The sequence below is a fragment of the Phyllobates terribilis genome, unplaced genomic scaffold (genome assembly GCF_046119375.1).
Source record: "Phyllobates terribilis strain yellow unplaced genomic scaffold, ASM4611937v1 Scaffold_11__3_contigs__length_659146591, whole genome shotgun sequence".
NCBI lineage: Eukaryota > Metazoa > Chordata > Amphibia > Anura > Dendrobatidae > Phyllobates > Phyllobates terribilis.
The window spans coordinates 157,093,253-157,106,051 of record NW_027362771.1 but is presented as its reverse complement, the minus strand read 5'-3'; the positions used below and the strand labels follow the sequence as shown (position 1 = coordinate 157,106,051).

Sequence of the window (12,799 nt, the reverse complement as noted above, 5' to 3'; positions counted from 1 at the left end):
TCCAAGCATGGACAGAGAAACATAGAACTATCACTGGCGATTCTTTGGAGACACTGAGAGTTTTTAACTACCAAGCAAGGGTGTGTCAATTAGCAGCAAAAAGGTGGAGGTCACTGCTGGGTCCTAAAGGAAGAAGGATATCACTGCACTACAGAGATGAGAGGATCAAAAAGGCATCTACAATGCCAAGCACAGTGACCTTCTACAGCTGGATCCAGAGCGACTGTCTGTCACACTTGATACACCCGTGACAGGTGCCATGTATACCAGGATGGAGGGCCATGTGTGAAGGATGGGGGGATGTAACGGCAGTTTACAGTCCTCCTTCCGCATGTGCACTTGTAACAAGACACCTGACCAGCTTCAAACAAAGGATTTACACCCCCACCAGCTAGCTGTTGAGCTACTACAGGTGGACCCCCTGTGGATCCAAGCCATGCGGTCTCCTTTGTTTCAGACAGCTATAATTCCATATCGAGTTATGGAAATACTATACGTCCTAAGCATACATCTCGTTTATTTCTGAGATCGCCAGTATATGGCGAATGTCCGCCTGTGTCTCGACCCATTCTAGCACATAGGGATAGGGAGATGCATAAAACAACTATTAGGAAACAGATAATACAGCTGTGTTTAGTCTCCACGTGTAGCAGGGGCCCGGCTGGATCCGATGATACCACAAGCACCTCCCTAGGACTGTCCATAAAGGAGTTATGACACAAGTGAAGTTTTGGAGTTATCTGCCAGGGACACGGGGAGGGGACTCAGGTTCAGCCCATGGGTCAGGAGGGCATTGACCCAGGGGGGTTAAATGCTCCTGCAGATCTTGGCCTAGTGCTTTTTTCTCTGGGAGGTCGCGACAACATATCGTGTGGGGAATGTGGGGAAAAGTCACGCAATAGAGGGAACCACAAGCCTCCCTTGAAGCAGCATACCCCCCCCGCAAGCCAGGCCTTTCATTCAACTGGTAACTAACTCTTAATATCTGCATACTTTTTACCACTACTGTTGTATTTGCATCTCTGACCATTATGTATGTATAGCCCTTGTGTATAGTATATGGTCTAGTGTGCCATTAAGGTGAATAAATATATAATTTAACCTTGGGCTGGTCTTTTATCTCGATCCACGTATCTACACATCCGTTGTTTGGTTAATTCCCATGCTACCGGGGCTGGTTTCTGGCCCAATATAATTCCCGTTAACGGACTGATGCCGGGCGGGGGCAGACATTGCCGGCGTCACGGGACAAATATAATCGCCCTGTGGGAGAAATTTGTCCCATAGCCAAGAGTTTGACATACATGCAATAGATATATAATTCCAGAGAACAGGTAGATTAAACAGTGACTCAGTAGGATGAATGATGTCTCCACGGGCCATCAGAGGATTGGAGTACTGTATTTTTTTGTTACTCCCCAGGAAAGCAAAATATATTTATTTGCTTATTTTCCTTTCATTTAGGCCAGTTTCGGATGAGTTTATTTCAGACACACAAAGATGTCCTTATTATGGATGCAGGTCCTGGCACAATGCAGTTCTAAAGACCTGAACTGACAGCTTTATAGATCTTTATAAAATTGTAAGTTTGCATTTTTACACCCATGGTTGGGCCAGGACTTGCAGTCATCATTTTTTGGCCAAATGCATTTGTAATATGCTTGTCTCAAACTGGGGTTTCTCTAACATGTTGGTGATTTGTGAATTACTCATTGTTATTTAAACAGAATTTCTCCCACTATTGGAGTGCAGATTTGACTTAACCAGTGTTGAAATACAGTACAGACCAAAAGTTTGGACACACCTTCTTATTTAAAGATTTTTCTGTATTTTCGTGACTATGAAAATTGTACATTCACACTGAAGGCATCATAACTATGAATTAACACATGTGGAATTATATAATTAACAAAAAGGTGTGAGACAACTGAAAATATGTCTTATATTCTAGGTTCTTCAAAGTAGCCTCCTTTTGCTTTGATGACTGCTTTGCACACTCTTGGCATTCTCTTGATGAGCTTCAAGAGGTAGTCACCGGAAATGGTTTTCACTTCACAGGTGTGCCCTGTCAGGTTTAATAAGTGGGATTTCTTGACTTTTAAATGGGGTTGGGACCATCAGTTGTGTTGTGCAGAAGTCTGGTGGATACACAGCTGATAGTCCTACTGAATAGACTGTTAGAATTTGTATTATGGCAAGAAAAAAGCAGCTAAGTAAAGAAAAATGAGTGGCCATCATTACTTTAAGAAATGAAGGTCAGTCAGTGCGAAAAATTGGGAAAACTTTGAAAGTGTCCCCAAGTGCAGTTGCAAAAACCATCAAGCGCTACAAAGAAACTAGCTCACATGAGGACCGCCCCAGGAAAGGAAGACCAAGAGTCACCTCTGCTTCTGAGGATAAGTTTATCCGAGTCACCAGCCTCAGAAATCGCAGGTTAACAGCAGCTCAGATTAGAGACCAGGTCAATGACACACAGAGTTCTAGCAGCAGACACATCTCTACTACAACTGTTAAAAGGAGACTTTGTGCAGCAGGCCTTCATGGTAAAATAGCTGCTAGGAAACCACTGCTAAGGACAGGCAACAAGCAGAAGAGACTTGTTTGGGCTAAAGAACACAAGGAATGGACATTAGACCAGTGGAAATCTGTGCTTTGGTCTGATGAGTTCAAATTTGAGATCTTTGGTTCCAACCACCATGTCTTTGTGCGACGCAGAAAAGGTGAACGGATGGACTCTACATGCCTGGTTCCCACCGTGAAGCATGGAAGAGGAGGTGTGATGGTGTGGGGGTGCTTTGCTGGTGACACTGTTGGGGATTTATTCAAAAGTGAAGGCATACTGAACCAGCATGGCTACCACAGCATCTTGCAGCGGCATGCTATTCCATCCGATTTGCGTTTAGTTGGACCATCATTTATTTTTCAACATGACAATGACCCCAAACACACCTCCAGGCTGTGTAAGGGCTATTTGACCAAGAAGGAGAGTGATGGGGTGCTACGCCAGATGACCTGGCCTCCACAGTCACCAGACCTGAACCCAATCGAGATAGTTTGTGGTGAGCTGGACCGCAGAGTGAAGGCAAAAGGGCCAACACGTGTTAAGCATCTCTGGGAACTCCTTCAAGATTGTTGGAAGACCATTTCCGGTGACTACCTCTTGAAGCTCATCAAGAGAATGCCAAGAGTGTGCAAAGCAGTCATCAAAGCAAAAGGTGGCTACTTTGAAGAACCTAGAATATAAGACATATTTTCAGTTGTTTCACACTTTTTTGTTAAGTATATAATTCCGCATGTGGTAATTCATAGTTTTGATGCCTTCAGTGTGAATGTACAATATTCATAGTCAAGAAAATACAGAAAAAAATTTAAATGAGAAGGTGTGTCCAAACTTTTGGTCTGTACTGTATTTGGGACACCTTTAATCCTCTTAGGCAATGTTCCTTACATAATTTCAGTCCCTCTACGTTACAAGGCAATGTCACAAATATTTTTGGCTGCAAATCAGCACATCAAATTAGAATAGTTTTTCGTCTTGCTATACACAGTCCTCAAAGCTACCCACAGTCCTTTAGGCTTCTGGAGTGTCATCTTATTTCTCAGAAAAGTCTAGGTAAGAAATTAGTCATTCTTTTTACTACTTTTTATTCTGTCTTTAAACATTTACCTTTCTCATTTTAGATGCGTAATACAGTGGGTACGGAAAGTATTCCGACCCCTTTAAATTTTTCACTCTTTGTTTCATTGCAGCCATTTGGTAAATTCTAAAAAGTTCATTTTTTTCTCATTAAAGTACACTCTACACCCCATCTTGACTGAAAAAAAACAGAAATGTAGAAATTTTTGCAAATTTATTAAAAAAGAAAAACTGAAATATCACATGGTCATAAGTATTCAGACCCTTTGCTCAGACACTCATATTTAAGTCAGATGCTGTTCATTTCCTTGTGATCCTCTTTGAGATGGTTCTCCTTCATTAGAGTCCAGCTGTGTTTAATTAAACTGATAGGACTTGATTTGGAAAGGCACACACCTGTCTATATAAGACCTCATAGCTCACAGTGCATGTCAGACCAAATGAGAATCATGAGCTCAAAGGAACTGCCCAAGGAGCTCAGAGACAGAATTGTGGCAAGGCACAGATCTGGCCAAGGTTACAAAATAATGTCTGCATTACTCAAGGTTCCTAAGAGCACAGTGGCCTCCATAATCCTTAAATGAAAGAAGTTTGGGACCACCAGAAGTCTTCCTAGACCTGGCCGTCCAGCCAAACTGAGCAATCATGGGAGAAGAGCCTTGGTGAGAGAGGTAAAGAAGAACCCCAAGAACACTGTGGCTTAGCTCCAGAGATGCAGTAGGGAGATGGAAGAAAGTTCTACAAAGTCAACTATCACTGTAGCCCTCCACCAGTCGGGCCTTTATGGCAGAGTGGCCCAACGGAAGCCTCTCCTAAGTGCAAGACATATGAAAGCCCGCATAGTGTTTGCTCAAAAACACATAAAGGACTCCCAGACTATGAGAAATAAGATTCTCTGGTCTGATGAGATGAAGATAGAACTTTTTGTTGATAATTCTAAATGGGATGTGGAGAAAACCAGGCACTGCTCATCACCTGCCCAATACAATCCCAACAGTGAAACATGGTGGTGGCAGCATCATGCTATGGGGGTGTTTTTCAGCTGCAGGAACAGGATGACTGGTTGCAACTGAAGGAAACATGAATGCGGCCAAGTACCGAGATATCCTGGATGAAAACCTCTTCCAGAGTGTTCTGGACCTCAGACTTGGCCGAAGGTTCACCTTGCAACAAGACAATGACCCTAAGCACAAAGCTAAAATAACAAAGGAGTGGCTTCAGAACAACTCTGTGACCATTCTTGACTGGCCCAGCCAGGGCCCTGACCTAAACCCAATTGAGCATCTCTGGAGAGACCTGAAAATGGCTGTCCACCAACGTTCACCATCCAACCTGATGGAACTGGAGAGGATCTGCAAGGAAGAATGGCAGATGATCCTCAAATCCAGGTGTGAAAAACTTGTTGAATCATTCCCAAGAAGGCTCATGGCTGTACTAGCTCAAAAGGGTGCTTCTAGTCAATACTGAACAAAGGGTCTGAATACTTATGACCATATGATATTTCAGTGAAATTTCAACAAATTCTTGATGCAAACATAACATCATCTGTAAAAAATCAAGTTGAAAAGAGAATGGCTTCTACAAATGGATAATTATCTTAAACACACATCAAAATCCACAATAGACTACCTCATAAGGCGCAAACTGAAGGTTTTACAATTGGCCTCACAGTCCCCTGATCTGAACATCATTGAAAATCTGTGGCTAGACCTCTAAATAGCAGTGCATTCAAGACGACCCTGGAACCTCACAGAAATGGAACAATTTTCTAAAAGGAAGAATGGATGAAAATCCCTCAAACAAAAATTTAAAGTCTCTTGCCTGGCTACAAAAAGCTTTTACAACCTGTGATACTTTCAAAAAGGGGTGCAACTAGGTACTAACCATGCAGAGTGCCCAAACTTTTGCATCGGCCCATTTTCCTTTTTGTAATTTTTAAAATGTAATAGATGAAAAAGTATTTAGATATTTTTTGCCTAAAATAGAAAGGAAATGTGTAATCTTTAAACTTTAAGCCTTTTAGAGATTGTTGCATCTTCAACTTGCTTAACTGTTCACAATAACAGTAATTGTGACCAAGGGTGCCCAAACTTTTACATGCCACTGCAATTCAAGTGCAGGTCATATGTGTATCAAAATAACATGCAAAATATGAATATAATGTTTATTAAATCCAATTATACAGACCAAAGAAAAGTTAAAACCATCTAATAAAATACTATAAATCCACTGGATGACAGACAAACATCACTGTCAATCTCACACCAATGGAAAGGCTGGACAGGCGTTGCTCAGACTTTCCACAGAGCTCCTTACGCCTCTGTAGCAGCCATCATGGAGAAGAGGAGAATTGGGCTCTGATCTCAGAAAGGAGGACGGAGTGGAGGACAATTGGTGTTGTGACTATACATTAGTAATAGGAGTGGTTTAAAATAATACCTGGCTACATAAAATAATGTTAAAAACCAGGGCTGTGGAGTCGGTAAGCCTAACCTCCAACTCCTCAATTTCCATGACACCGACTCCGACTCCCTCATACATGGCTCATGTTTAAGTGATAAATTTACTGTAGCACAGATTCAGCTCAGCTAAAAGTCTAGACCAGTGTTTCCCAAACTCCAGTCCTTACGGACCCCACAGGTCATGTTTTCAGGATTTCCATAGTATTGCACAGGTGAGAGAATTTCTGATGCCTTGATGATACTTCCATCACCTGTGCAATACTATGGAAATCCTGAAAACATGACCTATGAAGTCCGTGAGGACTGGAGTTTGGGAAACACTGGTCTAGACCCTTAGATCAGGAATAGGACAGACATTTATAGGATATTTCATAACTTTCCCAAATTCTTATGAAAAAATATTCCCCACAAACTGCATTGAAATACTGTACCCAATTTATTATATATTTTAAGAGTCGGAGTTAGTCCATTTTATACCAACTCCGACTCCACTAAAATGGGATTCAACTCTGATTCCACAACTCCGACTCCACAGCCTTGTTAGAAACACCACATAAATGCAATAGAATGGTAAAAAAACACTGAATGTGATGTTTAGTACAATTGATGAAATCTGCAATATGTCCATGGGAAGATCACAGCAGAAGATCCCGTGGACTGTAGTGTTCAGCTCCTACAACTCCACTGCTGCCCTTTCCCCACAAGGCTCACAATCGGTCAGAACAGAGTGTACGGTAAAGCGGTCTACCCCGATTGCTGTCAATGGGGCAGATTTTAGATAAATTTATCACTCTCTTAAAAAGGTCTGTTTTTTATGTATTTTTGATGTTTGTTCATTATCTCCTTCACATCCATGATTTTATGTGATAAGATTGCAGTTTTCATCAGTTTGACATAGTATTTTATACATTGTTATGTTTTATCCAGGCTAAGTATGATTTCTATTAGTTGTTTTCAGTTATTAATGCATCACTGCTGATAACTTTATTTAATATGACTGTACGTTTCATGTTTGAAGTCAGTGGTGGGCAGTCATTTACAATCGCCAATATTACATCGCTGTATATTGTAACAAAGGCATATTCTTACTATTCTTAATTACATTTCCTGTGGCCAAATTAATTTTTGTAGTTAGTATTTCTATGTAAAACATTCATACAGTTTGTGCCTTTTATGTGGGGGGCAAGCAAGAATAGCCTTAAGCTTTTAATCTTCTGGGAATAATGATTCTTGAGCATCTGTTTATTGCCCACCACTGCTGTAAAATAAGTCATGACCATCTTGTCTCCTGTATTGTTTGTATCATTCGTCATGCTGATATTAATCTTTCTTTTTCTCCCATTCAGCTGTTGTCCCTGTTCTTTGCTCCTTCGTTTTGTTGGTGAGGATATCACAGTGATGTCTGCCTTCAACCTGCTCCATTTGGTGACAAAGAGCCAGCCAGTGGCCCTGCGGGCCTGTGGGCTTCCCTCAGGTTGACTGGTTGCTACTTGTTGTGTGATGCATATTGGGAGCCCTTAACAATTCCATCTCTGCTGCAGTAAAGAACCAGCTAAATGTAGTATAATAATACTGGGAAATACATATAAATTACACATGACCTTCTAAAGACTAACCTAAGGCTACAGTACTGTATGTTATTGTTACAGTAATTGTAAAAATAAATATTACCTTTTATATATATGTATATATATATTATCATTATTTTACGTTCCTGCAGACTGGCCTTTCTTTACCATTAAAGGGAGTCTGTCAGCAGCTCTGCCCTCCCACGCCACTTCCTGTGACGCCGCTGACAGGATTACATAGGAAAGGTAGACATCGTTAAACATCCCTTTTGCATTGCGTTAGTAACAATATGAAAATTAAAGAGTAACTGTTGCTTTAATTTTTATTTCATAAATCCATAGTACCCATGGGAAAAAGCAACTTTCTAACATTATATCAGGTAAATTTGCTTCTTTCTCCTCCTGGACTGAACCTTTACTCTCAATTCATGGCTAAAATTTGTATTCAGTGAAGACGGATTTTCCCATTACTGAGATCGGAGATGACAGTTGGTGCTTTAAAAATTTTATGGAAAGGAGTGGAAGAGCTGGAGGCAGACACAAACATGGTAATGCAAGTTCTCCTGAAACAATAGTTACAGTTCTCCAGAGAATTTCATGACCACCAACCATCATCTCCTATCTCAGTAATAGGAAAATCTGTGTTCACTGAAGACAGACTATAGCAATGAATTGAGAATTTTGAGAATGAATGGAGAAAGCATATTTCTCTAATATATATTAATTTCTCATTTTCACGTGTGCTATTAATTTCTAAAAAAATAAATAAATAAAATGAATTACAGTGGTGGCCAAAAGTATTGGCACCCCTGGAATTCTGTCAGATAATACTCAGTTTCTTCCTGAAAATGATTGCAATCACAAATTCTTTGGTATTATTATCTTCATTTAATTTGTCTTCAATGAAAAAAACACAAAAAGAGTTGTCCTAAAGCCAAATTGGATACAATTCCACACCAAACCTAAAAAAGGGGGTGGACAAAAGTATTGGCACTGTTTGAAAAATCATGTGATGCTTCTCTAATTCGTGTAATTAACAGCACCTGTAACTTACCTGTGGCACCTAACAGGTGTTGGCAATAACTAAATCACACTTGCAGCCAGTTAACATAGATTAAAGTTGACTCAACCTCTGTCCTGTGTCCTTGTGTGTACCACATTGAGCATGGAGAAAAGAAAGAAGACCAAAGAACTGTCTGAGGACTTGAGAAACCAAATTGTGAGGAAGCATGAGCAATCTCAAGGCTACAAGTCCATCTCCAAAGACCTGAATGTTCCTGTGTCTTCCGTGCGCAGTGTCATCAAGAAGTTTAAAGCCCATGGCACTGTGGCTAACCTCCCTAGATGTGGACGGAAAAGAAAAATTGACGAGAGATTTCAACGCGAGATTGTGCGGATGGTGGATAAAGAACCTCGACTAACATCCAAACAAGTTCAAGCTGCCCTGCAGTCCGAGGGTACAACAGTGTCAACCCGTACTATCCGTCGACGTCTGAATGAAAAGGGACTGTATGGTAGGATACCCAGGAAGACCCCACTTCTTACCCCGAGACATAAAAAAGCCAGGCTGGAGTTTGCCAAAACTTACCTGAGAAAGCCTAAAACGTTTTGGAAGAATGTTCTCTGGTCAGATGAGACAAAAGTAGAGCTTTTTGGCAAAAAGCATCAACATAGAGTGTACAGGAAAAAAAAAGAGGCATTCAAAGAAAAGAACACGGTCCCTACAGTCAAACATGGTGAAGGTTCCCTGATGTTTTGGGGTTGCTTTGCTGCCTCTGGCACTGGACTGCTTGACCGTGTGCATGGCATTATGAAGTCTGAAGACTACCAACAAATTTTGCAGCATAATGTAGGGCCCAGTGTGAGAAAGCTGGGTCTCCCTCAGAGGTCATGGGTCTTCCAGCAGGACAGTGACCCAAAACACACTTCCAAAAGCACTATAAAATGGTTTGAGAGAAAGCACTGGAGACTTCTAAGGTGGCCAGCAATGAGTCCAGACCTGAATCCCATAGAACACTTGTGGAGAGATCTCAAAATGGCAGTTTGGAGAAGGCACCCTTCAAACATCAGGGACCTGGAGCAGTTTGCCAAAGAAGAATGGTCTACAATTCCAGCAGAGCATTGTAAGAAACTCATTGATGGTTACCGGAAGCGGTTGTTCGCAGTTATTTTGGCTAAAGGTTGTGCAACCAAGTATTAGGCTGAGGGTGCCAATACTTTTGTCTGGCCCATTTTTGGAGTTTTGTGTGAAATGATCAATGATTTGATTTTTGCTTCATTCTCTTTGTGTTTTTTCCTTGCAAGCAAATTAAATGAAGATAATAATACCAAAGAATTTGTGATTGCAATCATTTTCAGGAAGAAACTGAGTATTATCTGACAGAATTGCAGGGCTGCCAATACTTTTGCCCACCACTGTATATTCTGCTGTTCACGCCTCTCTTCCTATCCTATTTAACACTATCAGCAGGTTTGAAGCAGCTAACAAACTTTGCGTAGCTTTAAACAACTTGTTTGCCAGTTGGCCGTCATTCAATAGCCTGTTTACACAGGCAGAGTGAACTTCAGATGCACAACGGACGATCTGTAAGGCTATGTTCCCACGATGAGTATTTGGTGAGTTTTTCATGTTGCAGATTTTCTGCACCTTTTAAGTAAAATAAGTTACTTGTGTTTTTTTCGAAAGTCTGCAACATAAAAAACTCACCAAATATTCTTCGTGGGAACGTAGCCTAATAGGTTGTTCGGGAACACTTAGGCTGCCATTGTTCTTGGCAGCGCATGCAATGTTCACACAGACGATGTGCTGTCAAGAACTATGAACTTTTGCGCAAACCAAAAGATCATTTAATTGAGCGAGGCTTTTACTTATTTGTCAGGTGATTGGCAGGCTGTTTTGTCTGTACTATTATCATGAAAGTAGTGTTTCTAGGAACGCTTATTCACGATAATCGTGCAATGAAAATGCACCTTTGCTTTCCATTGGGAATGTTTTTTTTAATTATAAGTAATTATTTGGCTACAATATTGCATATTTTGATCAATGTCAGTAAAGAGCACTGTTCCGTAGAATTTGGCAAATCTGTTAGTATTTGAAATCTAACTTTTTTGAAAGAGTCTAATTATAACAACCTTTCACCATGATCTACACAAACATTTTTATACTGCACAAAAAATGCTGGTGATGAAGCACTTTATAGAATCATCAAATCACCATTAGTATGTGCACACATAAGTTGCCAATATGTTCCTCCATGTAGAAAAGGAGCTTTGGAGCCAGAATTGCTTTGATGTGTAGACTCGGACATGTGAGTATTTAGGTTTGTTTGACTTAACCCCCATCATCCATTATTGTCGTATTCAGAGTGGTCCAGGAAGCTGAGATTTGTATAGTTTTTGTCCTCACTGCTTTATCTACTATGATGCATGCAGAACTGATAAATGAATTGAGGTGCTCACTGGTGATCTTCTGTGCCCAGAAAAATGACTTTATTTGCTTTTTAATACTGTAGAGGTGTTTTTTTGTTAGTAAGGGAAATAAATTCAATAGTTACCTATTTCCTTCCATGTCAGGTTTTAGGCTCAGAATAAGTAGGCTGCACACACTAGTGTAAAGTATAGCCTTCCTGGGTATTGAATAATTTGCCTTTGCCTATATTTTATATTGATGGCATATCTTCAAGATGCACATCTTATTGACAAGAAAATTGGTAACAATTAATTGTTACAACAGCGTTGTGTAGTTTGTATTTCTTTTGCGCAAGCAGATATTTACTAAAACACTTGTCAGGAGGCCTGACGGGTTCTCGAACATTGTTATATACATTGTGAGCTGCTTTCCAGTAGATGGCAGTATATACTTATTTTTGTCCATACGTCTTGACCTACACTTTACTGGGCAATTGTATTTATGTATTGTGCACAGCGCCAGTAAACTAAGAGTTAATGTGTCACACACAAAGTTTTCTCACAAATAGACTATTTCCTGATATATCACAGACCTGTTCCAGCATTAGAAACAATGAAAGTGGCTTAGCAGATTTTTAATGCATTCCAGATATCAGAATAAAGCTAGGAAATCCTGCAGCTATGCTGAACCACAAAAACATGGGGTGTACTGAAAATACCCCATTTGTAATTCCGTAAAACATATTGCTTTATAAATAATTAGAAGTCACATTCAAAGCTTAGAGTTTGTAAGACATAACGTTTCATCTCTTATCTCTTTCTTCCTGTATGTCTCAAAATCTATTGAATAGTGCTTGTACTGACGTCTTAAGGTATATTTGCTGCAGCAGACCACCCAGGCTTTGGAGACCTATTATTAAGACTTATTTACTTATTTCTGTTTGTTAGGGGCTCTCACCTACCATGTGTTCTTTCTGCTTTCACATTGATTGTTGCATGCATCACCTGTACTTTGCATGTATCGTTGGTTTTTCCAGTGAGTGTGCATGTGCTATCGGTTGTAACCATAGAATGTAAGAACGTTCACAGGGTCCACAGGTGTAAAAGGACCTTCATTTGATCATTACTGAGTGCCTTACGTTGTCTGTGGTTATAAAAAAATGATATGTTAAAAACTTTAATTGTAAATGCTTCATCAAGGACTGCATTGTAAAATTCCATTAACAGAACATTGATGTACTGGATGAAGGAATCTGACGATAATGACACAAAAGACACAAATAAGTGTTCACCCTGCTACATAGATCTGACTGGATACAATTCACATACCTATTTAAAGTATGTGTTATTGGTTTCCATTTTATTAATTGAGAAAAGTAAAGTTAGTGAGCAAAATAGAAACCTAAATCAAATCAATATTTTGTGGTGCCCGAAACTAGCAAGGAACCTCCACTGCTTTACTGTTGTCTGCAGATAATCATTATTGTACAGATTTCCAGCTCTTTGGCAAATTAACTGCCTTTTGTTATAGCTAAATATTTCACATTGTGACTCATCAAACCAAGCACCCGCTGCCATTTTTCTGCATCCAGCATAGTTAAGGCACTTGGCCTTGTTTTCATGTCAAAGTTATGGTTGTTAGCTGCAATTCTTCCATGGAGATCACTTCTGGCCAAACATCACTGAACAGTCAATGGATGTAACTGGTTCCCACTGGCTGATAC

At 40.2% G+C, this 12,799-nt stretch overlaps 1 protein-coding gene across 3 annotated transcripts in view; it reads left to right on the top strand.

Annotated features, from left to right (window-relative positions):
- MSRB3 (methionine sulfoxide reductase B3) overlaps window positions 1-12,799 on the top strand; it is a 238,147-nt gene that overhangs the window by 29,534 nt on the left and 195,814 nt on the right. Inside the window, exons 2-3 of one of the 3 annotated variants that reach the window (XM_073651713.1) lie at window positions 1,465-1,582; window positions 7,446-7,573. The exons of 1 other annotated variant lie outside the window; for it this stretch is intronic. In XM_073651713.1, the coding sequence (XP_073507814.1) occupies window positions 7,498-7,573 (76 nt within the window). In that variant the 5' untranslated portion in view covers window positions 1,465-1,582; window positions 7,446-7,497. The remainder of the gene's footprint in view (window positions 1-1,464; window positions 1,583-7,445; window positions 7,574-12,799) is intronic. One more of the 3 variants, XM_073651712.1, reaches the window with a different exon arrangement.